This window comes from Esox lucius, chromosome 8, assembly GCF_011004845.1.
Source record: "Esox lucius isolate fEsoLuc1 chromosome 8, fEsoLuc1.pri, whole genome shotgun sequence".
Classification (NCBI taxonomy): Eukaryota; Metazoa; Chordata; class Actinopteri; order Esociformes; family Esocidae; genus Esox; species Esox lucius.
In genome coordinates this window covers 8,076,310-8,103,273 of record NC_047576.1, presented here as the reverse complement: position 1 = coordinate 8,103,273, position 26,964 = coordinate 8,076,310, and the positions used below count along the sequence as shown (strand labels likewise).

The 26,964-nt window shown below is 42.8% G+C and overlaps 1 protein-coding gene across 3 annotated transcripts; it reads right to left on the bottom strand.

The window, feature by feature from the left end:
* Nucleotides 1-1,149: 1,149 nt before the first annotated feature.
* Nucleotides 1,150-26,964, bottom strand: apc2 (APC regulator of WNT signaling pathway 2). 3 transcript variants are annotated; one of them, XM_020049384.2, is made up of 15 exons: nt 26,879-26,964; nt 17,707-17,868; nt 15,829-15,919; nt 15,360-15,669; nt 13,878-13,986; nt 13,586-13,699; nt 13,288-13,374; nt 11,015-11,101; nt 10,385-10,772; nt 10,171-10,269; nt 9,892-10,031; nt 9,663-9,740; nt 9,388-9,504; nt 9,040-9,254; nt 1,150-8,917 (listed from the first exon to the last, which is right to left on the bottom strand). In XM_020049384.2, the coding sequence occupies exons 2-15, from the start codon at nt 17,845-17,847 to the stop codon at nt 3,328-3,330; spliced, it is 7,566 nt and encodes a 2,521-aa protein (XP_019904943.2). In that variant the 5' UTR covers nt 17,848-17,868; nt 26,879-26,964; the 3' UTR covers nt 1,150-3,327. The 3 variants fall into 3 exon arrangements, with proteins under 3 accessions (XP_019904943.2, XP_019904944.2, XP_034149726.1); XM_020049385.2 differs by having other exon boundaries at nt 13,586-13,687; XM_034293835.1 differs by lacking the exon at nt 26,879-26,964 and having other exon boundaries at nt 17,707-17,909.

Sequence of the window (26,964 nt, the reverse complement as noted above, 5' to 3'; positions counted from 1 at the left end):
CCCCACAAACCCAGACGTTGCTTGCTAATTGCATCACCCTCCGCAGGAACCCTGGGTTAATCGGCGAGCAGGATTCAAACCCTGGTCTCGCAATTACTCCGCTAACTATGAGGCAGTGACATGGGGTTCCCATGACCAATTGTCTTTAAATCTCACATTGATATTATATGTATGATTCAATTTGTCTGAATGAAGTTAGGCTTCATGGATCATTGGTCATACGCAGGGTTAAAATTGGGCGGGAGCCAGCAGCAGCTGAGCTACTGCACATATGAACAAAATGACACCTAGGGGCAGCTGAGCTCCTGTGCCCGCAGATACATTTTTTATATAATACTGGAAAGTAGAAAGTCGTGCTCCCACCACTTCCCAAATTCCAAATTAACCCCTGGCTATAGGAATATTAAGCCCAGTTCATGTGACTATTTTAACTTGAAGGGCGTGAATTCAAGTTCTTTACACTACAATGTAAACAATGAATATGAAATGAAAGGTTGCTACACCTTAAAGTGTATAACTTCAGGCCATTTCCTTCACCTCAATCACCATTGAAAAGTAGGTCAGATGTTAATGTTACGACAAATAATTTTTTTCTTTGCAAATATCCCTGGTTAGCCCTTAGAAAGAACAGAATAACACTGAAGCTAAACTGCTACTGATATTCCAATAGACAAATTAAATCAACAGACTCGCATTGATGCCATTGAAAACATGGTTTGAATTGAAGAGGGGATTCCGTTAGCAGTCAAGGATCTGGATACTCCCAATGAGTTCTCCATTCTCTTATTGAAAAAGGGAGGACAAGAATCATTGTCATTATCTTGCAAGTTGCCAAAGTAAGGGTGAACAAACTACTGAAAACGGTGGTGCCAATAACCAATTACATTTTGAGGAAATACATTAATTTGATAAATGTGACATTTAGGTTAATTCCCGTAAATCTCCAAGTTCCATGTATTTCATGTGTTGGTACAATGATAGCTCATTGCTTGTGTTGTTTGTTTTATACAGCCCATAGAGTTATTTAAGATTCTTAATGAGGTTAATTAGAAACATGGTTTGCTTTGGGGGCCTAGTAATCAAGTGTTTTTGCCTTGACTAATTGTGCTCAAAACATTACTGTTTTGATATATTCAAGAAAAAGTCTAATGAATTTGAAACACAGCCACATTTTATTTGATGAGAACATTTATTATGATGACTTTCATTCCTTGGCCTATATCACATGGTACCATTTGCCTTTGGCTCGTTCACACCTGGCATGACATTTCTTGACCCTAATATCTGATGTGTTATATCACCCACTATTATGTCCTCCGTGCATTCAACCTATGGTCCTTCATATATTCTGTTTGTAATAGTGGTTGATACAATAATTACACCAGCCTTCACAGGAAAAACCCTAACTTTTAGAGCAGTACAGTTCCAAGTCATGTCTATTGCAAATCAACTTTCTATTCCACCTAAGCAGGTAACTTTATTATACTTTTTAATGAGGTCACAACCAGTTAACAAATAATTTTGTGCTTACAAGTAATTAATATAAGTTTAAATATTGCCAGGTGTAAACAAGGTCTATGACATTCATGGTGAAGAATCTTGGACCTTTTTCTCAGATTCGGTACATACAGTGTACAACATTTTAGCTGTACGGATCTTTCCAAACTTTTAACAATACTGTCTCTGACAACACTTTCCTATGTACTGCATACTCACTACCAATCTTTAAGGGCTGTTTATACATTAGAAATTGCCATTGTGTGACAAAAGGGCTTGCATCACTCAAACATGCTTTGGAAATATTACATTTAACGTTGCACATTTAAACAGAATAAACAGCCCTTAAATTACATGAAAATCTCACCAGATTAGTTTAATTTCTGCCAAGCACTTGTCTCCATTGAATTGCCGTTTCTGTGGTTACATCTCTCAGAGAACATGAACAGGTGATGTTACAACTACAGAGAATATTCATTTTAATTTCTAAGGTCTTAATGCTTGAGTTCTTTGACCTACTACGGACAGCAAGACGCTTAAGCAAATATAAACACATTTCTGTGAATGTCATTAAAGAGTAGTTTCTGTACGAGGACACTTCTGTAGACCATCAGTTGTTTCTCTATTAACGACCATCAGCCATCAACTTCTGTTTCCTGCTCTTTGATTACTTTTAAGTATACCTGATTCTAGAGGCAAACACCAATATAATGTAATAGCATTCAATTGACAAAGGCATTTACAGCTAATAAGTTGAAATACAGTCATTTAGCCCGTTCTTCTACTGTATGTTGAGCATCAATGATGAGCATGTCATCTTCTCATTGACACGTGATCCACATTGCAGATGGACTATAAATACATGTTTGTTCCCATGTCAGACTCTTGTTTTTGGGTTTTGTAAGTAATTATGTATGAGGAAAAGGTGATTTATGTCCAACATCCACAATATTAACAGGTGTAATATAGGTGTATTTAGCATGCTGTAAGGAGCAACAAATAGTTGTTTTTGGGCTCACTGGGAAGCTTATAAAGTTCTGCTGTATCTCTGTATGTATTTACAATGCTGCTTTTAAGAATACAACACAGAGTTCCAGCAGTACTGATTGTTTAACGTTAGATATTGGCAATGATAATTCCTGCAGTGGTTTAAAAGTGAAGGCTAACAGTGTTATAGTGAATAGTGTGGCGATAGCAAAGCAGCAAGATGTGAGTACATAAGAAATACTATACATAAGATGATGTCCATATTTTGATGGATTTCCGCAGTCTTTTCAATTAGTTTTGAGCCACAGTAGTACCTTTTTCAAAAATACACAAATCTTCCAGAGTTTTCATTCTATATTTTTGCATATCATTTTTCATTTATTGTCCTTCCCTTGTTTTGATGATGGTGCTGAATATCCTAAAATCCACAGGAAATGTTGTTTTTTGTATGTTGTCATGTCTACACTACTCATCTAACAGGCAATGGTTTATATACAAATACAAAAAGTACAAAAAAGTGCACCGCCATTTTGTATGAGATTAGGCTACTCCCCATAACTCCTTTATAATGGATAGTGTTATTCTACCCATTCAAGTCCTGCCTTAATACATACATCCAACTTGCATGAATGGTATGTGGGATCAGATTATTTGAAATGACAAGTGTTCTTTGTTAAAGACACGTTTGTGAAGCTGTGAGGAAAAAGAAGGTTCAATACCCGAGGTAAAAAAGATTGATAAACACAACTAATCCACCTGAGAGTTAGTTTCAATCAGGAACACAGGATTCTTCTTTTCTACCATGTACTGTGCAGAAGTACATATGGTACTATGTAGAAGGTACTACACCTCCAACTTTTCACATGACTTTTCATTTATTGTTGCTTGGCTCTGTGCGTCTTGCAGACAGCAGGCCATTGGGCTGGGTATGTAGTTAAATGGGGTGACCCTAACAGCCTTGCTAGGCGAGCTCTGACGGAAATGGCCAACGCCACCTGTATGAGTCTCTGAAGAGTTAGAGGCTGTGCTGTAGCTCTTTAGGGATCCATCTGAGTCTCCATCTTGGCCAGAGGCAATGCTGATCTTTCTAAGGAGGACTAGTCTTGCTGCCTCTTCTGAGATTACTGGAGCAGTCTCAATAGTTGGAGAGGTGCTTGAGTTGGTCTTGTTGGACGAGAAATCCTCAGTTTGGACTATGGCATCGCTTGTCTTTCTTGACTTAAGTAATATGGTCGGCAGTTTCCCTGGCAGTGCTGGTGGTTTGGGTTTTTTCCCTTCAGGAACAGGCAACAGAGGCAGTGCTGTAGATGGCAGAGTGTTCTTCGATATTTGAGGAACGTCCTCATCCCGAATTCTCCTCCAGGTGACTCTGTCATTGGGGCGTGATCCTGTTTTCTGCTGCTTCTTCTTTGTATCATCTTCACTCTTGGCTCGGCCGCTTGAGTCAGAGGACGAGGAACGTAGAGAGGAGCGGCTAGTTACTCTGCTCAGTATGTTTATGCTGGGTGATGAGGAATGCCGTTTGATGGTATCTCTCTCCTGCTGCTTGGTTGCAGACACATTCCTCTGAGGCACCCTGCAAGGACTTTCTGAGCTGGTTCTCCTGGCTGGGCGTTTCACTGAGAGATCTCGGTCACTAGAACAACCTCTGGACAGCGCCACAGTTTGCTTTTGAAGGCCCTGGTCCTGCCCCTGTTTTGGCTCTTGCCTTGGCCCTGGCCCCGGCCCCTTTCCTTGCAACCTTCTTGGTCCCTGAGCAACTGCCTTCAGCTCTTGGCATCGAGATGAGCAGAGGAAGACTGCAGGAGCACCTGGAATTGCTCTTCTGGGCGATGCGTGCTGTGAGGTAGGAACTGAACGTGAGGATGAACCATCACGTCTCATCATAGACTTTGATTCCTTGATGAAGGTCAGTTGTCTCAGGAAACCATTGCGGTCAGACTCACTGCTGCTAGAATGGACTGAAGTCATGCGTACCAAGTCAAAACGATTGGCTGGAGGGATTGTTTTTCCTGTTAACTGACTGTTTTGTCGGCTGACACTTGTGGGTTGGTTGGTAACCAATGGTGATAAAGTTCTAGACTGTCTTGCTGCATTCTGCATGAAGGGAATTCTGACAGGTGACTTCTGTGTTTTATGTGCTGGGGATTTAGGGCCCTGATTTGAAGGAACAGTGGAACGTCCCTTCCTTTCAGGTGGACTTGCTGGAGTGGTATCTTTTTTTGGAACATGTTTATTAGTTGTTTGTGAGGGGGAAGTTATTTTCTTCTGGGACTGTCTCGATGGAGTAGAACTTTGAGATGATCCAGAGGATGAACTCTTTGGTATCCTCGGCGGTGGGGTTGAGCTTCTTTTAGGCAAACACCACTGTGTGGAGTCATGGTGTTGTCCCAAACGGTGGAGACTCCTTGACCTCTGTTGGGCAAAGTCTGGATTCTTTGGAGCATCTGTTTTAGGTGTAGTCTTCTTTGGAGGAGGGATTTGTGAAAGATTAGTCTCTTTCTTAGGCGTGTATGTCACTGTTCTACCTCTAAAGACCACTGGCAGATTTGGAACTGGCTTACGTTGGTTAAAGTCCAGGGGTTTGTTTGCTTTTTTATCTTTAAATATCTTCTTTTCTTTAGGAGTGAAGCTAGATCCAGACATAAATGAGAGTACAGATTCTGTCTCTTCAGAAGATGGTTCTTGAGACTTTGATGCTTGTAACCTTGTAACAACAGAATTGGCTCCCTCTTGTATTGCTCTCCATTCAACACTGTTGAGGTCTGAGTCTTTATCAGATGCCATGTCATCACTATCAAAGTCTAGTTCATTGTTCCATCCACTTTTCTGCATGTTGTTTCTTTGTTTCTGCTTTTTCTCTGCTTTCCTTCTTGCAGAGAGCTTCTTCCTCTGCTTTGGCATTGCAGATGTTATGCATTTCTGCAGAAGATCATCCTCTGAATCCATACTCACTGAGCTTGGAGAGCTTTGCTCCTCATACTGATTGTGAATGTGCATTGGTCTGGTTTGTTGGACCTGGTTAGATATCTTGTTGTGTTTGTTTTTTACCCATACTTGCTGGGCTTTCGATTGGTGTTCCTCAAATTCTGCGTCACTCAAAGAGCTAAGAGATGAACTGAGTGAGTAACATGGGGGTGTTTCATCCATAATTAGTTTCTGCTTGATCCTATTAAAGCCTTTGGGTCTTGTCTGGGAATTGTCAATTCGACCAATATTGGTCATGCTACGGGACAGAGTGTTCCTGCTGGATTCTCTCACCTGTTTTCTCCCAGTCCTTTTCATATCTTCTTCCTCTTTGTCTGTCTTGTCGTCGTAGAAGCAGTAAATGGCTTCCTCAGTAGCCGTTGCATTGCGCACAGACTGAAAAGCCGTATTCCCTTGGAGTGCTCTCTGGTTTTGGTTCCCTTCTGTGTTTTGCTTTATTACAGGAAGATCAAGTTTCCTTGTCAGGACCTGTCCCTGCTTTTGCCTTGATTGCTGTTGATTGGGAGACTGATCACGGTTTCTCTGATTAGCCACTCTATCAGCCACCTCTTTGCTCTGCATCAGTACTCTTTGAGTGGGAATGACGTGTTTGATAGACCGGCTCATTTGATTGGTCGGTATGCCAGGTTGACTGGTTATTTTTGTGGGCTTGTGGGTGTGGGAGAAAACCCGAAGGTCTTCAATTCTCTTCGCCTCATTATCCAGAAATTCCTGTTTGTTTGTATTCATAACTCTCCAATCTTTTTCCCCCTTGTCCCTCACTGGGTATTGAAGTGTTTCATCACTTAACGACGTTGTGCTGGAAAAGTTGACAGGGGTGCCCTCAGCAGAATCAGTGTATGATGAGTCATCATGGTGTAAGTCTTTTTGTTGCATTACAATCCTTCTCCCTGTGCACCTCTGATTGCTACTGTTAGGAACCATCATATAAACGGGTATAGCTTTTCGACTTTGGGAGTTTAGCACATGGGTGGGTAAAGTGGAGATGAGGGAGGGCCTTACTTTCCTGAACTTGGAAGGCATGGCTGAATTGATGCACTCTTTGAGAATTTCTATATCATCATCTGAATTGCCCTCACTATATCTTTCCCCTTGGTCTATAAAGGAAGGATGCTGATTGTCATCTCTATCTCCATGTGGCCTTGGGAATGTTGGATTGTTGTCCTTTTGCTGGAGTAAGGGGGTCAATTTCAGTTCCACGTCCTTCTGAATGTAGTGCTCGTGAAGTGGTAGAGCACTCAAGCTAGAGGCGCATGAAAAGTTCTCTGTTGGCTTTTCCACTGTAAAATAAATCATGTCCAAATCTGGAGGCAGGTTGAATCTTTCTTTAAAGTCGGCAATTTCCATGAACTTGCGCAAGCTGCTTTCCCACTGCCCTGTCATGCCGGCATTTTGGGTTTCTGGCCCATTTGATTCAGTAAAGCATGGAGTCTTGCTACGACTGGGGGGCATGGTTTGCCCTGGACTGTCAGGAAGATCACTTGGACTTATTGTCCCACTGACCATTTCACTGCAGGGATCACTAAGTATCGAGCTGGCAATTGAGTGTGACTCAAAGCTACCCAGTGAGCTGACAGAGCTACAGCGACTCATCACAAGTGGGGTCTCGTGGATGTAGTTCTCGGATGAACTGGAAGGTGATCTGTCTTCAAGTATGCCTGGTGATACACCCCTGAGAAACACCTTTTCACATTTGGTGGGGCATGGAATTTCCATAGGATCAGAACCAATGCTTGGACACGTTTTTGAATCAGTGACCAGTAGTTGGCTATCACTAAGATCCTCCAGGGTCTCATTCTCCTCCTCCCTTTTTACCAGATTCCCATCTTCCACTTCAAGGATCTCAAGTGATGAGTCACTCTCTAACTCATTTTCACTTTGACTCTGCCCATCTAGAGCTTCATCACCAGAGGAGAGAGAAGACAGGGAACTGCATCGTGAGAAACAGATTGGCGTGTTCTCCACTGAATACTTCTGCAGTGTCTCCATTGGTCCAATGTTTGGACTTCTAGCAGAGCTCATTGGAGAGAACTTGGTTAAACTTCCCCCAGTCATCACAGTTGGGACCCATGCTTGTCTCCTCATAGCTTGAGCTGCCTGCACATTGATGGCAGTCTTTGCAACACCGAACTTGGCGACACTTTGAATTAAAGGGATGTGTTGGTAAGAAGGGGACAGCTTTATGGAAGTCATACTGACGTCAGAAGACACCTTTGTTGATGCACTAACTGGTGTTTGCAAGGGCATCTCTTGGCTCTTTTCTGTTTCTGTGCTATTTAGCTCAGGTATTTTCTCTACTTTATTGTCTACTGAATCTCTTTCTGGGACATCAATCTGATTCGTTTCATTGAGTACATGAGCTTTGATGTTAAGATATTCTTGATGAGCCCCTTTCAGATCAAGCTTGTTAGGCCTTCTTTGAACTGTTGCTGATCTTGCTGAGGGCCTAATCTGGTCCTTGCTGCCACAATAGCCGTCACTGGTGCTGCCACTGTTTAGACTGTCAGTGGACAAACTTGCATGGGTGGTTTTGAGGCGTAAGAGAGCATGAGCTCTGCTAAGACGTTCTCTGTGTGCAAAACTGCTTGTATCTGAGAGGCGACAGGGGGAACACGACTTGGCCCTGGCTTCATGAAGTTCATCAGCTCCATAGGGCCAGTCCGCAAAGTGGTCCTCCGAGCTGAGGCTGAAGCTGTCCTCCGAAGATGTATGCATGGTAATGTCCTCCACTAACTTATCAATTTTGGCCACAGTGTTGGTGATCTTTTTTGCCAACTTTTCTGCTGCAACAGATACCTCATCTTCGGGAAATGCTTGCCTCTTGTTTTCTGTCTGTTGGGGTTCCACATCTCTTTCTGGTTCACTGTCCTTCTTTCGCACCTGATTTTGAAGAAAGTTGGAATTAGTCAGGAACATGGAGAGCATGGAAAAACTCCCTGTGTCCAGACTACTGGTGACATTAGGTGCTTCATCGTCATCAAAGCAACCAGAGTCAGATGCATAATCCTTTGCCAGACTCTCAATATGCCTTAGCGGCTTGTTGATGCTAGGATGCTTGGGGCTGCTTTGTTTCTCAATTGAATCAAATGTCTCTGCCAGATGCTTTGCGTCTAGCTCGGCCTCCAGCGCCTTCTGCTTTCTCATGTAGAGCGAGGGCATGCAAGAACCAGGAGATATGACCGCCGCATCCTTATACTTGAGGGGACGGTTCGTAAGCAGGTTCCGTAGAGCTGCGGCACTTCCCATGGCGATCATTTTGTGCTTGGAGTGGATGAGGTTGCGCAGCATGCTGACAGCTCCCAGGTCCCAGAGGAGTTCCTGGTCCTTGGTACTACGAGCAGACAGGTTCCAAAGGGTCCCACAAGCATTGCTCACAATGGTCAGGCTGTGAGAGCGCAGGTGCTGTAAAAGTGTTTGGAGGCAATTGTGGTCCCTGAGGATTTGCCTGTATTGAAATATGGGGAACATATGTTAAGTATACAAACAAGTTTAAATTACCTAATTTGGATTTTGATGAAAATTACAGTAAAAAGTTGCACTGATAAATAATCACATCTGTGGAAATACCTGTAATCGTCCCGTGTGGCCACAAGACTGGACACATTGCGCAGGATGCCACCTCCGCTTTCGATGATTGCCAGTGAGTTGGTCTGACATCTGTAGGTGAGGGTGCTGACTAAGAAGCCAAGAGCCCCATCTACTGAGCAAATAGCTACCTTGTTCTCAGGACTGTGTGCTGACAGGTTCCACAGAGCGCTGAGGAGGCTCTTTAATGTGGATTCCTGAAATGGGTTTAGCATTAACATTGCATTAGATATTAATATTTTGCTGAGATTGTAAATCTATTACCTTTAAATTGTGCTTTTGTTACATTTGCCAGCGTGGTTTGTTCAAATTGTCTAGGTGTGGTCTTACCTTTGTGGCTTGAAGAGCACAGGTTATCAATCCCGTTACACTCCCTACATCTCTAAGGACCCTCTTACTGTTGATGTCTGCCCGCCATGACAGATTTCTCAGAATACTGGACACCACCTGTGAGAAAATAATAGAACACATCAGACACGTGACGCTGAAAACGTTAATTTGATACAATAAAACCAAATGTCTTGTCTGTCATGTCTTGTGGGCCTGATATGGCGACAGAATGAATTATTGTGGAAGTATTTACACAGAAGTAGTCAACATTGTACCTGATGTAGCTCCTCACTATCAGATGCAAGTTGGGCAACGATCGCCTGCAGACAGCTTTTCTTGGTGCAGAGAGTAGCCTATGTAAAATATGGATCAGACATAAGTTATCCTGGTGAAAAATATTCCTAAAAAAATCACATAGACATGTATTGCTCTCAGCTTGGGCCCACCTGGAGCTGGGGCACTTTGGGTAATCCGGCCCCACCTTTCAGAGGCTTCCTGCCTTACCTTGTTGACGACATCTCCGAAAGTGAGGTTTGTCAGCGCCATTCCCGCGTAGCGTCGCAGTGCCATATTGATGGGATCGTTCTGCATTCCGTACAGCTCATGGTCCAAGTGCATCAGTTCTGCAACTACCTGCAAGCCCCCTGAACCCAAAAACACCGGCCATGCAAATCACAAACCCAGCGACAAATTCAGGCATATAGAATATTTGTCTGTATGGCTGGGCCTTGTTGTCTGGGTCGGAAGTACGGTACATTCCCCGTTGATGTGTTGTTCACAAACCTAATTCATTCATGGCCCGACGATACTCTTCCTCAAAGGAGAGCTTCATGACAGCACACATGGCCTGGCAGATCTGGGGTTCCAAAGGCTCTGGTATTTCTGCGCACGACACAGAGATGCCTGGAATTACTCTCACGTTCACGGCATAATCCACAGTCTACTATAAAGACGACATTAATCTCCTGAAATGTCCCCGCCCCCTTCCCGCACTAACCTGTGGTTGTGGCACCTCTGGGGGAGGGCGTCGCCACGTGGCTCTCGATCCAATCCCAGCCGCTGTCACAGTGCGAGCGGATCTGCTCCAGCACATGAAGCACCCTCATCTCCCGCCGGGCCTGGCCCTCGTCGGGTTGGGAGTACACTATGTTGTGCAGCGCTGCGCTTGCTCTGGACCGGGCCTCCCGGCTGCACGCAGCACTCCCGGTCGAGTCCGCGCCACCGCCTGGGCCGTCGTGCAGGATCTGCACCAGGAGAGGCACACAGCCAGACTTGCGCATGGCAAAGCAGCTGTCCTGGGAGCTGGACATGGCCAGCAGAGTGCGGGACATCTCCTCCCTGTCCCGGTTGGCCAGCATGGAGAGCAGCCAGAACACCATTTCCACCTAACACAGATCCGAAACACAGACACAGTTTTATTAATCAATTTACCTTTATTTTATTCATTCATTTATTGACCTTTTTTTAAAGGACGTTGAGCTGATATGCCTCAATCTTTTATAGAAATTAGTAGGATATTTTGTATATCATTACATGTATATTTAAACCATCAAAATACAGAGTGCATTGTACATCTGCATAGCATAGGCATTCATCATTATGAAAGGTGTGATGAAGGTGGCCTTACTTTGCTCCCATCTCCTTGTGCATCAAGAGCAGATGCAGAAGACGCATTCTCAGTTTCAGAAATGGGTGGCTTTTCACTGCTAGAGATCTGAAAATTAAAATAAATTGGTGTAGTTGTGGTGCGGTTATTTTAAACCACTTTGTCTGAACAAGATAAAATAAGTACTTAATTTCCCAGTTTGTTTATTAACTTTTGATTTAAAAAAAAATTATAGTCTGTGCAAATATATTTCTGTAATTACTCAATATATCAAAAGGAAAATAATCTACATTTATATTACAAAAACCTTGATCATTAAAAATTTATAATTATTTTAAATGAACAAAATTATTAATAGATTATTTATAGACCATAACTGCCATTAATACATTTAGGTTCTCTCTCTGTATCTTCATCTTGGCACTGCAGACAGATATCTCTCGGCTCATCTGGCTTACAGACCCTCAATTTGCATTTGACAAACCAACATTCGCTTTTGCAAATCCTCAGAGAGTCATTTATCAACTCTTTCATCCCACCAGCCCATCACCATGGTAACTGTGCGTGTGTGCGCGTGTGTGTTTGTGTGGTTGTGTAAGTGTGTGTACCAAAAATTCACTTTTAGACAAAGGGTGTCATATGCTTGTCTGAATAGCTCTGTGTTGTAAGCAATGAAGTGTTATCTTGCCGATGAGAAGACAAACATGCAAAATGTGTCTGTTTTGTGGATTAATTAAATCTGCTGTGGTTTTTACCACACTGAAATGAAATGCGCAGTTCAAACACTGGCAAAGGCTTGCAACATGGATGACAACAGCCCAGAAAATAAACAGAACAATGTGTCTATTGTATCTTCGTTTTACTTCAAATTCTCCCTGCATCCTGGTGCTAGAGAGCTCATTGCTATTCTCCTACAGAACCGCAGCAGACAGCCAGACGAGTCTGGGACCCGATCAGCGTTGTTTTGGGCGACCAAAAAGCAGGATTCTGCAGTGCCAAGCTTGCCGTGCCCAAGCAACGCCACCCTCTATCGTAGGAGCGACCAATGGGAGCTCAGCTAAAGAGGGGCAAAACCCACGTTCTGCATAGCAACATGGCAGCACTGGAGACTGCAGCCAGAGAGCAGCACAAGGTGAGGGGAATGGGGGGGGTAGTGTCTGGGTGCTGCAGCTTAGCTCAGCCTCCTCAAGGTTAATATAAAAGTGGATTTACAATGTGTTACAAGGTGAACACAGTTTCACACGCTATACTGTAGATCCTACTATATGACACGGTTGCCTGTGTACAGTCACACTGCATCGTCCTAATTAGATACATACCACTCATCAAAGACCACATTCATTAACATAATTGGCTTGTACAGTACATGCTATTTAAATATTCTGAACTAAACAGAATACCACTAAGGGCCAATCCAACTGTCAGTGAAAAAGGGTAAAATTCATTGTTTTACAGGACCCCTGCTTTTCTAGGTCAAAGGTATGCCTGGGTTCAAGCTGATGAACTATCAAACGGCCTCAACTGAATTGTCTACGATTATTTATTCAAACAAGTTAATAATTAATTAATCCTAAGTGGAACCTCCTCAAGTAAAATTATTAATTAATATATGAAGAATATTTTAGTTTCATTTCTAAACCTGGTTTAACCAGCAAATTCCCCCAGTTATATTCATAGTCACTGTGCGTTGGTTTCCAACAAAAACAAAATGCTCTCTTCTGTGTTTCTCATCAATATTAAAAGAGATGGAGCAGCTTGTAGGCATAGACTTTTTATTGTAGATCCGCCATGGCGATGTGCCTGTGTAGTCTTCCAACCATCAGTATGAGATGCCGCTCGGCACATCAAACATCAGATCTTCTATCATTTATTTTCTGCCTGTTCCAGTGTTTCAGGCTACGTTCTGCCACTGCACCTGTTAGTTGTACATCCGCCTTAGTGATCGCAAACCTCTAGTTTACAAAGCCCATATAAAACATTCAGAGCAGTGCTTAGAAGAAGCAGGAGAGGAAATCGAGATCTTTTTAATCAACCACAGGATGAGGAAAACTTAAAAATATCATATACATTCACCCAGTTTCTGAAGTGATGGACAATTTGAAATAAATCACACAAGAAAGAAAATGATCCTGGTCATCTTTCGTGTTTGTAATACAAAGAGATTTTTGGAAAAAAGAACATCCTCCTATATCTCAATTTCTGTGGTATTCTTGTACGTCCACAAAATAATTTCTCAGCTGGCACAGTTAATGAAAGTTTAACCCGAGTCTCAAGTAGTTCAACCCGAATCTCACCTCACACAGGCTCTTTTCCGGGGCCCCTCTGGACTCCTGGGCTTCCTGCAACTCTTTCTCCAGCTGTTCCAGTCGAGCCACACGAATCTGGAAGAGTTAGAGACAGATGGTCAGTGAGTGAGTTTATGTACGCCACCGCAATACTTTGGAGAGAGAAACATTGTCCAAACATTGTTTGTGGGTGGGGGATCTTTATCATCCCGGTCTTATTTTGGATAGTAAGTAATTCATGCAATTAGCTGGCGAATGGTTCTGTCAGCATTGAAGTTCCCAAGACCGAATTGGCCTTTTCTCTTGCCTGCGTCCTCTGGACCATTTCATCGCTGGTTCCAAAGCGCTCCTCCATGACGGAACGTAACTGCTGCGCCTCAAACTCCAGCTGCTGGCGAATGAGATCCATCTGTATGGAGAACTGTAATAAGGACGGGATAAGTTTCCACACAACGCAAGATTACGTTTGAAGGAAAGGTTTGCTAGCTTTTAATTCGTTTCTTTTTTTCTTTTTTTTTTACATTCAGCGCACAAGAAAGCAGTGATAAGAACTGAAATCTACACTATGTAAAGCCTTTCTAAAGAGTTGTATTCCTCACTGTGTCGATGCGCGGCAGCTGGTTCAGTCGCTGAGAGAGGCCCTGGAGCTGACTGTAGTACCAATGACGCTCCCGCTCCTCCTTATCTATCTCACTCAGCAGCATCGTTCTGGAAGACAAAGACACACACTGCCTTAACAACACATAAACCACGCCACCGGGGATTCATAGCACCTCACTTTCTTTTTGATGGCACTAACAACTTATTGTGAATGATATATATATATAAATATTTTTTTTTCCACCATTTTTGCCAGACCATGTAAGCAGAGAAGGCCAAGAAGAGCGATTGTCTCTTGCTGGATGGCTGGCTACCCCTTGATAAATAACATACTGGTTAGAGACACGGACCTGCAAACAATGGGTCCTGTACTCGAATCTCGTCAAAGCAAATTGTGCATTAGGATTTGTTCCGGATAGATAAACACTTAGCTGGCTAGAACCTTCAGTAGCTACGTTTTAGGAAGCCTAAAATAAAACTGTTTACGGTTATATTGCGACTATTTCTGGTGGATTTTAGAAGTACGCATCCGTACATGCTTTTTGAGTCAGGATAGACAAATACTTTGCTGGCAACAACCTTCAGTAGCTGCGTTATAGTAAGACTAAACTAAAACGGTTTACAGTTAAATTGCGTTTATTTCTGGTGGATTTTCGAAGTACGCATCTGTGTATTACCTTTTGGGGGTAATATAGGCTAGGGTTTCCACGATTCTTCCATCTTTTCACTTGACAAAAAAGTCAGTTATCGTCACCTATATTGATCGTTGTTGTATCAATGTCATTCGTGAATGAAAGAAAACCGAATGTTTTTGTGCCATGAAATGAAATAGCTTTGGCAGTGTATAGTTTATCTACAGTCTCGCAAAAAATCGCTCAATTCTTATGACTATTCCAAGTAGTAAGTTAGTAGATACTAGTAAGCCTATTACTGGCAAATAAGCTGTTAAAATGGTTGAGATGCTATACCGATACTCTGCAACTGTATAGCACTGTGGTGTAGTGGTTAAGGAGATTGCCTCTCCTGTAGGAGACCTGGATTTGAGTCCAGCGGGTGCAATAATATTTATCACTTTTAATTGCTGAAATATGCTTGACTGTTTCCTTTTCTGGTTTCTTATCTCCAGTGAGGCAGTCACTAGAGCAAAGAAATCATTGCCTTCTATGCCACTCCCAACATGACTATGCCACCCCCAACCAGACAATGCCAACCAGACAAACTGACTAATGCCAAACCCAACCTGACTATGCCATCCCCAAACTGACTATGCCATCCCAAACCTGACTATGCCATACCCAACTTGACAATGCCCCTCCCAACCTGACTATGCCCTCCCCAACCTGGCAACCTGACAACCTGACTGCCATCCCCCCAAACCAACATATTTAAAGTAATATTTTAAAGGCCTTAAAGACATCTTTAAAGTAAGGAGGCACTTCTAACAATACATACATCGGAATGAATCACGGCAAAATGCTAACCTCTCTTTGTAGAGCTCCTCCAGATGCTGGGCCATAATGCGTCCATCCCCGAGCATGGCTTTGGCCAGGATACCGTCCATGGGGTATGTGTGTCCGGGGTGCACGGCTGCGCCCTCACCAGACAGAGAGGAGCTCTGGCGGGACGAAGGTCTCAGTGGGCTCCTGGCTCTGGAGGAGGGAGGCAGGCTGGCCAGGCGTTCATCCATGTCAGTGGATGGCGCCGCCAGGTTGGTCAGACTGTCTGGGAGACCTCGCAGGTTGTGCGGTTGGTACTTCAGCTCATAGTAGTTGGTCAGGTCCATGTGCAACTCTGAAAGGTTGAGTCATTAATATTTCTGGACATATATATATATTTTTTTTTTTGTGAACCGGTGAAATTCAGAATTCACTTGTTTGCTGTGTACATTATTATACAGACAGGAAAAAATTGAGATGGTTGAAAAATAATGCACTGTGTTACATTACGTACCTTTGAGCTGGTCCAGCACATCAGTCCTCCCGGAGGAGGCCAAAGTACCCGCTTCAAGCTCCAGTTTGTTCTGAAGGCCCCTCAGAACTCCCTAGATAGAAAAATATATTTCTAATTCACGGTATGTGTCCAACCTGAAACCAGATCACTTTAAATTGTTGTCGTGGGCAACTAGTAAACCTACTAATGAGTCAAGCTGTTGGGATAACGATGATCTCCTAGAGATTAAAAATGCAAAGCAACAAAAATATATCCTATTTATGTCCACCCCTTTCTGTCCATTTCTGAGATGTAAAGGTAAAACAGCACAGCAGAAATTACAGCAAATCAAAGTAAAATCCAAGCCATTTCCTTGAATCGATGTTTTTCCATCAAAATTATTTTTTTCTTTGTATTTTGGACGGACCGTCCGTTTGTCAACAGTGTCTGGCTGCGTGGGCTCTCCTTTCTGCTGATAGCTCAAGCTGACCTCAGGAATATAAAGGCTTTAGCCAGGGATTATCCAGCTGTGCTCAGCATCTGGGCATGTGCACAGCATCTGAGGCGATAGGGTGGGCCAGCATGCATTCAAGGTTGGCACCTATGATTACAGCTTAAGATGGCAGCCCATCATACATCTTTTTCTACTAACCAGATTGTGTTTTGACCTTTCTGCTCATGTCTTTTAGAATCAGGTACACAAAATTTCCATGGTATTTCACTGTGCAATTTGCACATTTCAAAGGCTCCTTTCACCCCTCTGAAGATGGCTCAAAATTCTGCCAGTTAAACGAAATCTCCACAAACAGCGATTCTGGCACATTTCAATTCAACCGTGGCACAAGACAGTGACCTACAATATCACAGTGTTATGTCATTGGGAATTAAAATATACAGTTACCAATATAAACCATATCATGAGCTCCTGTGAATAAAATATTGCCTTTCATCAGCTCTCTCCTCTGCATTTTTAAGAACGACATTATTTTCCGTGTAACTGTTTGATTTACGTAAAGGTGACAAGAGCTGCATGATTATACAGAATCAAGCTGATTTATTTCAGAGGAAACGCAAGGACTCTACAAGAGATTAAATGGCACACACTGAGAGTCAGAATAACGCTGCATCTTTAGCTGATGTAGATCCTATTAATCCTCACATACTGTATATCCTATTAGGATGTTTCGGTGATAAACAGAAGGATATCTAACAGCAAACCCTCAGTGCAGCTGGACTGCGTTGACAGAAACTTGAGCAAGATTCCTTCCTGCAAACCAGGGAGAGGCTTAGCCACAGAGGAAAAAAAGACTCTGTTTCAAAGAAGAAATATCTTTCAGTCAAAAAGGGATTTCAAGCGGCCTGAATCGTTAATGAGAAAATGTCTAAGCGAGCTGAAATGTCTAATGGTTTCCTTTCCCCTCAGCAGCTCTTCTCACTCCTCACTGCCATCATTAATGTAACAAGGGCTTTACTGGATGGACCCTACGTCCATCCAGGCCAGGCATGCTAGCCACTCTGCATTAGCATGTTCAGTCACTCAGGAGAGAAACTGGGTCACTAGCATACATGACGTGTACAGCATCCTCCAGAATTGAGAACATTTTAATTTGAAGTAGAATTGCCTGGACTTCTCATTGAAGCATTTTACGATATGTAACTAGAAGTCAAGCAATCAGCCACAGGTTAACAAAATGTAGGGATGTCTTGATGTAGGCATGGAGAAATTCTTATTTATCATTCATTTTGTCATTCAATTATTTTGTTGGAATGGAAAGAAATAACAAACTTAAAAGTCAATGCAAAAGTTAAAACATCAACCTTTCAAACATCATAAAACTGAAACTAATCTCCTTTTCTTATTTCTCCATGAGCTCTGGGGATGCCTCTTTGCCCTCTCACCTTCATATCGGAGGTCTCATTCTCCAGTTTGGACAGGTGGTTGGAGTTGTCCTCCAGTTCTCTCCGCAGATGGGTGTTCTCCTGGCGGAGAGCTTCCACCTGGTAGACCAGCTGGTCATAGGAAGCTGTGGAGTTTGCCATCTTCAGGCGGTGTTGTGGTCCCTGCAAGCAAGAACAGCAAGTGGCGATATAAGTTAGTTTGGGTTGGATGTTAGTTTCAAGGGTATTCTGGCAGATTATAGTGATATTGCTTATCTTAAGGCTATTTCACTGTGTGAAAGATTACTGTAGTCCAGACCACCCTGAGTACAAACACCTTTCAAAGGTTCGAATGGTTCTCTGTGGTTCACTTGATACGAGCATGATGCTTGCAATGCCAGGATCGTGGGTTTGACTCACACAGGGTGTCCAGAAATAAAAACTTTACAAAAAACATGCATTCACTATTTTTAGTGGCTACGGATAAGAGCATCTGCTTCATTGCAATATGAAAAGTTCATCAAGGGTGTTGCTCAGGGCTCCACCATTTCTATGTGTGCCAGATAGCCATGTGGTAAGAGTATCTAACCAGAAACCAAAAGGTTGCTAGATCGAATCCCTGAGCTGGTGGCAGAAATATGTTGTTTTATCTTTGAGCAAGACTCTTGCCCTAAATGCATTTAATAAGTCAAACGGGATAAAAAAAAAGTCTGGTAAAAGACATAAATGATTACTCATTGTCCCTGCTGGCAGTTTCTCTTTTTGTAGCAGATGGTACACAGAGAACCCAATCATCTGTCAAATCATGTTTAGCTCAGTTTTCATCAGTGTTTGTGCTTGACCAAGCCTGAATTCACTCTCGTTCAATAAGGGCAATGTGTTTGAATACACACACAGGGGACAAACAGACAGTGAGGGTCACTACCAATCTATTAGATAGTACTATGTTATCTAAGCAGCTTTCTTCACTTCCCTTTTCAATCCTCCTGAATTTCCACAAGTACCAGAAATGCTTTGCGGATTCTTTAAGCATCTTATAGTTTCAGTTTTAAAATCCTTAATTTGTACAGATACTGGACATTAAGATATAAGGTACTGCTGGTTACATTAATTTATGAGAATATATCAACTTATAATAGCTTATCATTTGAAACTACTGTAGATTAATGACCTCTGCGTCAAATTCACACATTTTGAACCCATTTTTACCACCTCAGACTATCAGAAGAATGCTAGTGTAGGGAAGGAATGCAGCCATTTTGAGGAATGTCTGGTGTCCTGAGAGCCGTTGCTCCTCTGCAATGTTTATGAAAAGTATTAAAACTGTATGATAAATAAATTAAATGCAATAAATAAAATCTGACTCCAATCGCAGTATCGGTACCTTTAATGCAATAATATAGAAGCCAACAAAATGTACCTCCTAGTCACCTTGACATCAATGAAAACCAAATGAAGTACGACAGTGTGCATAAAATGCAGTGATTTTGTGACCCAGTGATTTTGAAAACTATTCTATGACGGTAGTGACAGAGTTTGCATTGCAAGTGGTGTGAAAATGTAAATATCTTAGCAGGTTTTACTTTTCTCAGAGGTCAAGAGCAACTGTCCTCTCCATTTTTGGAGGGGCAATAATTGTTATTTTTCACAGAATAATTAGGGGTAACCACAAAAATAAATAAATGTATAAATTGTTCAAGAATTACTCTCATGAATGCAAGCTAAGACCCATAGCTAGAATGTTCTTATTCATTGAATTTCAACGGTGACGTTTCATTTTACACTTATCTGAACGGACTTCAATTTCTGCACCGTTCCAATCTGAGCTGTTGAAGGATCTGGGCCAGTTCTTTGTTGGGCCTAGCGATGACGCTCCCTACCAGCAGTGGTAACGCTGGGCCGTGGGGGAGGTGCTCTGCAGACATCAGGGGCAATTCTGCACACGCCAGCACAACACAGGACGCATCTTTATTACCAGGGAGGGCATCTGAGGCTCTGGTGCGTCACAAAGGTCAGGCTATAGACCACAGTGCTCTGGGGGGGCACGAAGGCAATGTCAGTGCAGCAAACTCTCTGCTGGAACGGTGCTGCATTTCATTACAGCCGGTTTGTCCGTCACCCCTTCACAAGCTCACAGTGGAACACAATGGAGGATTTAAGACTGGTGTGGTATTGGATTGTACGTGTTGTAATGTTCTATACTGGATAATACACCCAGGCTGAGGACATTTATTGGGAATAGCACAATGCCGATCGCCTGGATATAGCCCTCAGGTGTGGTGTTCTGTGGTATACTGGCCATATTTCAGGAACTCCTGAGATGTTGGTTAGTTATTATCAACCAGTTACTAATTAGAATATTAATACATTTTTTTAGATTAAACACATGATATGCAGACTTGGATGGGATTTTGTGACACAAAACAGTGCCAGAGAATCTAATCCAAAGCGTGGATTCCTGTCAAACTTTGTCCATAGGCTGATTAGGGGTTAGGACAGCAATGGGCAATTTTGTAATTTGGGTGAACTCTCCCTTTACGCCAAAATGCATACCTTCTCTGCCAATAAGCAAACTGCACAATTACAGATGCTTGTTATTTTCAAAGTGAACTTCAGGCCATAGTTTGTCATGCAAGGACATCCACCAGCTTGGAAAAATCTATAACACAAACACAGGCTTGCAAATCAATGTGAAAATCAAATGGGCTGGAGCAACGAGAGTGGTGGTATTTTTCAATATGTTTCCATCAGTGAGTGACATTCCTTCACGCTCTGTTATCTGTTTCCACATGTACTGACGAGCAAGGAGCTATTTTATGGAAATTGGGATATGCATGATGATACGCATCCAGGCTGCACAAAGCCACCTCAGCGTGTCTATATAATGGTTGTGGACATATGGGGACACATCAATGCCCATGCCTTGAACACACCACTCTCTTCATCATTTTAAATTGGAGGACATGAAACACACTCATTATTCCAAACTCATTATTCTGCTGGACAGCATTGAAGGCAGTGTGGCTGGCTGTTATTGAAGGGCAGCCACTGATGCTGGATACGGAATGAGGAGATTGAGGGGGCGTGTTAGATAGAGGTCCTAAGGGAATTCAATACAGCTGGTAGATTTTGCCTATAAGGTTTCTTCTATCAAAGGAATATATTCATAAGCTGGCTCTGGGTCTATTGTTATCACACTAGCTTCCATCTTAATTGCTCCTGTGGCAGAGCATTAATTGCATCGACACATTGATGTCAGGTGATGGCTATTTCTCTTTCCTATTTTTCTTTTTTTTATTTTCCTCTCATTTCATCCCCCCGAAGTGTCTCTTTCTTGCGGGCCTATTTGCTGCTGGTGGTGCCGCAGTGCATGCTGGGTAATCTTTGCGGTAATCCCCCCCCCACCCCAGAGGAACATAATTCAGACAGAGCCGAGTGTTGGCGAGCCTACCAACGGTGTGCTACAGTTAGAGACAGTTTCTATGGCAACAGCCAATTGCCTTTTCACGCTCTGGAAAATATGATAAAAGGGAGGAGATGAACGAAGGCAAACCAAACCAAAAAGAGGGGGTGGCAGGGGCTGATTGATGTAATACTGCAAAACATCTCCCCGTCCTATAGACGCGCCTGCTGAGTGCCGCGTTAACATGAACAACTACAGTGTAAAGCTACTGAATACCAGTCAAACAGATGACAATAACATGATATGATACTTCACAAATGGTCTGTGAATTTTCCATTCATTAAATACCATTTCAGAAATGCCTACGTATGGAAAGACCAAAATGTACACCACCTCCAGTCCTGGAGAAGCCAGCGCCAGCTAAAGACTACGTAAGCTGCAGAGTTCAACCCACCTCTCTGTGGAGGAGTGGGGAGGGAGGGGACAAAATTGATTTTAGGATTACGTAATGTGACGGGTGGACACTGCAGCTCTGTTTAACCATCAGGTGGATCTAACTGTAAACAAGGGCGGGGCTAGCCCTTTATTATCTTGAATGTCTGTGCTCAGGGATCTCTCTTTGCTCTTTGAGGGTTGGTGTGCCATTGGAGAATGGGTGCAAAATTGTTGTCTTTCCAAATGGACTCAATGATTGTAAGAGAGCTCATGTTTGTTATAGTCCTTTGAAGAAAAGCTCTCCTACGCATCTACTAGGTTTGCCGACCTACCTAGGGGTTTTTGTAATATGAGTGTTTAATGACTGTCTAGCCTATTGCATTAACCTTGGACAGTATTTACTGATAGTTTGTACTCTGTGAAGCCGCAGAAAAAGCATCTATGATTGAAATGATTATTATTTATTGAGAGAAATAAAGTGTATTTCTCATTGAATTGGTTGCCAGTGTTCTCATGCTCCACCTTCTCATGCTGTGTTCAGTACTTATCTGAGTACCACGCCTCGTTAATAAAGGTGTTGTGGTCAGTGTGCACGCATACGCTCCAATAATAACCATGTTTAGTCAATACAAAGCCTCGTTTGTAACCCATGCCTATAAGGCCATGTTGTACTGCGACCACGCCAGAGAACTGAACTGCAGGCTCTCTCTCTCCGGTCATGCGAAACACAACACAAGCTAAACGTCTGAGCAACACGGACCGGATGCAACTGGCGCCTGTGAAGCCAGCGACCAACTGAGGCGAAACAAAGAGGCTAATCAAGAGCTCTGTCTTCTGACGAACGATGACTCAAAGGCTGCGTGGGCTTTGGAGGAATCTGGATTGACAAGAAACATGCAGACGTCTTGGTTTCTGGGCATTGTCTTGTTGGGTTAAGCAGTCAGAGGTCCGTCATGATTTTGTAGGAATCAAGTAAACTATTCATCATCTCTGTGTCTCATTTGTACTAATTATGGTAATTTGTTAGCAATTATCGACTAATAGTAGAGTTCTGGTCTAACTGCGTAAAAAGCATATCTACCATAACCAACTCTGTAGCAACAATATTATGTGTTTAATAATGGTTAACAATCATAAAAACAAACAATTACAAATTCCCTGCGGTTGACAATTATCAGCACCAGAGAAACCTTTGAAACTGCTCAGGTGACTCCTTGGGCAACCAGATTCCCTTAATGGGGCGAAATCAACGGGTCAGGGACCGGACTCCACTGAGCTGGGTTGCTGTGTGGAAAATATTTACGAAGAATAGTCTACCGATGTACCAAAACTACACAATGTACGGCGTATTTCACATCTTGAACAGGCAGCAGAATTGCATTATCGCCCCCCCCCATTTTGGATGTGTCATCACTACTTTGTTTACGGACTGTTCACTTCTCCTTCTGCCGTGGTGAAAGTAGGCCATGAATGGCGACAGAGTGTGAAGCCAGAACAAAGAACACGCGTAGAATACTGCCTGTGCTCTTTCCCGCCCACCCGCGCTGCGTTTCTTCCTCCACCAACCCGCTCACTCAAAGACTGTCTGGTAACCACGGCAACGGTGCCTGCCAGTGAAGAAGATGGCCGCCCTGAGATCCTCGCTCCTCCCCTACGCTGATCTTGGCCTGTCTTACCTATTGTGTGGAATCGATCATACCCCACTGAAGCTGTCGATGAGGATTGTACAATGCTGTGACGTGCTCAGGTGACGTGGCGTGGCGTTGATGAATGTCTACAATATAACAGAATGTTTTTTCTACGTTAAAATGAAATTAAATAATGTCCGTAGGATGTATAGTAAAACACAAAAGTCTTACAAAACTGCACGTACGAGACAGTTTACGGGAACTTTAGCACCACATGAGAAATATGTCCACACACCCTCATTTTCCATTAGTGGCAAAACCCACTTCCAGGGATTGAGCCCAGTGTAAGTCCAGTCCATACTGACAATTAGACCTTCCGGGGTCAATAGAAAAGGTACGACACTGTCATAACAACACACTAAGGGAAGCCTGGCAGAGGCAGCATCCACATCCAAAAAACGAAATCCTGCCAACAGAAGTACAGAAGGATTGTCTTTGGGCAGCTCATCCAGTATCTCGCTATAACACAGCATCATCATCGTATACAGTATAGTTAGCAGACCTACATATTAAGCACATTGCTCACGTTACAGTTAATGGGAACGGCACAGGTCGTTACTAGGCCCAGAACTGATTGAACCTACCAGCCTACGGCCTGGACTGCCTTTCCATCAGCTTGTCACGGCTGGAACTAACGCTTCTGTACACGCTCATTAAGAGAAGAATCAATACGGTGTAATCATCGGCACTGACTGGCATCCACTTGCCAAAAAGCCTCTCAGTAACATTCTTCTACTCTGCCAAAGTTCTCAGTTGACCTGTGCACGAAACGATCTGTCACCCCTAGGGAAATGTCTTCCAGGAGTGAACGCTGCGTTTTAGTTTTCATCAGTTACACGGATGTTTTACGGATGTAGACAGTGATACGCATGTGGAACAGACCACTGAATAACACCACATGCTCTCTGACCTGCCTGGGCCCTTGGTTTACACTGTCTTGGATCAAGAAGACAAAAGGCCAGGAATAGCTCTGTACAGGTTCCACACGTGTGCCGATGTCAGACCTGATATTCAGCAGTACTACGGTGTGTGGGTCTCCCATAGCAACTAACAGAGTAATGATTAGTCAAGAGCGGAGGCTGGCATTCCAGCATCATTTTTAGTGTTGTGCATTTAACTGATGAAGAAGGCAAGCCTTTGTTGCCTTTGGCTAATTTTGTCAGTTTCTTTAGCCGGCAGCTGAAAGCCATTCATTCCGAGATTGTATCTGAGGCAGTAGCAAAATCAGCATTTCAGCATTCATTCAGTGTGAAGGCATCCAATGATAATGAAAATGAAATAAGGCCCCTAACTGGAGCAGAAACAACGAGGAAAGTCACTTATAATTGTACCTGAAAATGTCAGCTGCAATAGGCTATGTTTTGTTGCGTATTCAACTGCAAACGATTTCAATGCATGCCTACAATGTATGGTTACATCCTAAATTTCAGTTGCACTGACGTTAGAACCAAAGTGAAGCATTTCTTCTGAGATTCCGTAACTGCCAGCTGAAACTGTTGGAAAATAGAAATAGGAACACTTTGATTGGGTGATACACATTCGTAATACGACAACTTTGCTGAATTTGGATATTCCCTTGGGTGCATTGAGAAACACACATCCGTGAGAAGTGAGTCTCCTCTGCTACTGAAGACTGGCAAATGCTACCCTAAATAACAAAGTTATTTTGACAATTGCAATATTGCTTCTCTGGGTGCGGTTTACCATGTCATTTCAGACATCATAAAGTGTGTTATATCCAGTATATTCTAATCTCTCTTTGAAACATGATGCAAAATGCTTTCGGACCTGCCAGTGAAACTTCTCTTTCTGTGAGACTATAGAATGATGTCAAGTTAAGGGACACAACCCAATTTAATATTAGTTTTTATTGAAATACAAAAATGTTCCCCCTTGACCCCGTTTAACGTCTGATTCAGGATCGCCGTGGTCCACAGACATGCACATACAGAATAAATACTGATATTAAACACACAAGTGTTCGGCTGTTTTCTTCCACAAAATCGTCCAGGTCAGTTAGGGGTCCATCTCAGCCCTAAACAAATCATCACATTATGTAATATTACATAAGTGCCTGACATGTTGCTGGACTTTTTGGGCACATGCTTCTGGGCCCGAAGGGGCAATGAATCACTGGTCTGTTTAACCTGGCAGTGCCCCGTGTTGTCATTCACCTCCCGGGACAGTTTGTGCCAAGACAGCTCAGAACAACATAACCCACACAACACAGCTGCTAGTCAAGTGACAAAAACTACGAGGAAACAATATTGAATTTCTGGATGTTGGTTTGAAGGCCTGCTATGAGACAAACCCAAATGTTAACAGGGGACAGCCACACCCTTTAGTTGTATGCCAGGAGCCACTCACAGGATAATCACAGGCTCAGTGGGTGATCACTCATCGTAGTGGAACCTGCCCTGATACCATTGCTGTGTGTGTGAGAGAGTGAAAGATTAATTTATTGAATACATGAGAAAAATTTTGCTTAATCTTGCTATTTTTTGGTACTGTGTTTACTCCATATTTCATGTGGCAATAACATGTTTGTTTGACTGCAATGTAATTTTACCCAGAAATGTCACAATCAGAATGGGTGATTGATTCAAACAAATGTAAAAAGTAACCTCCTCCCAGAAGGCAGGGTACCGTTTTGGTCAAAAGCATTGTGAGAGTAGATGAAAGGTCTCTCCCTGAGCAGGATAGGTTCTGTCCAAGAGCGAGACAGTTAACCCTAACTGAATAAGAATGTGTTATTAGCATACGTCTAGCAGAATAGCGGTCAACAAAACCGTAATGTGAATTCGATACATTTGTTAATGCATAGTTTACTATAAAACACAATGACAATGCATTTTCGTACGGTAGGGTGCAGCGTATTTTTGATCGAATGTCTAGCCCATAATTCGCTTTCCATTGTCAATAAATCAAATATCGCTGCGAATTGTGTCGTTTAGGCCTAATGAAAATGTACCCATGCATATCTTATGCTGCAAATATTCAAACAGCCTCACATTACCAAACAAACACCGTTATAAAAACGATACCTTGACAAAGAAATGTGAATAAACAACTACATATGACTGGGGCCATCACACAACAGCGATGGTCTCCAGTTTTTCTTCCATTGAAGACGTTAATGATTTACCCTTCAAATAGGCCACCGCGTACGTACTATCCATTCTGGCCTACGAAAACACACAGGTCGACGCAAAAATGCCAAATATACACGTTAAGTATTTAGGTCTAATCTGCCCAATTACAGTTTCGCATAAACCGAGACATAACGTTACCTGGATAAGGCCAGCTATTGCAATCGACCTTGTCCAAACAACACCCGCCTTAGCCTATTCGCATCAACTGGACAGCTATAACCTTTGTGCCATTATTTTTGCAATGAAGATCAAATGTAACATACATTTTAGTCACAAAGATTCGTGCATAGATAGAACGATCCACTTCCACGCATCCTGCTACTTAATATTCTGTTCGCATCAGGACCACTCTCCCTTGTTGAGGCTCGCGACGCCACCAACTTAACCTCCATTTTCATGCAGCATTGAAAGAAAACGCTAAATAACAGTGATACATATTACCTCTACGGTTGAGGATTCATTCATTATGGTAATGTAATTTTATTATAAGCATTACAATTGTGTTTGATTCTTACCTCATTTCCCGAGCCGTGTTGATTTCAATAGGGCGTGGAATGAGAGAGCAGACTCCGTGGGAGGGATGGTGATGCTTACTGTGATG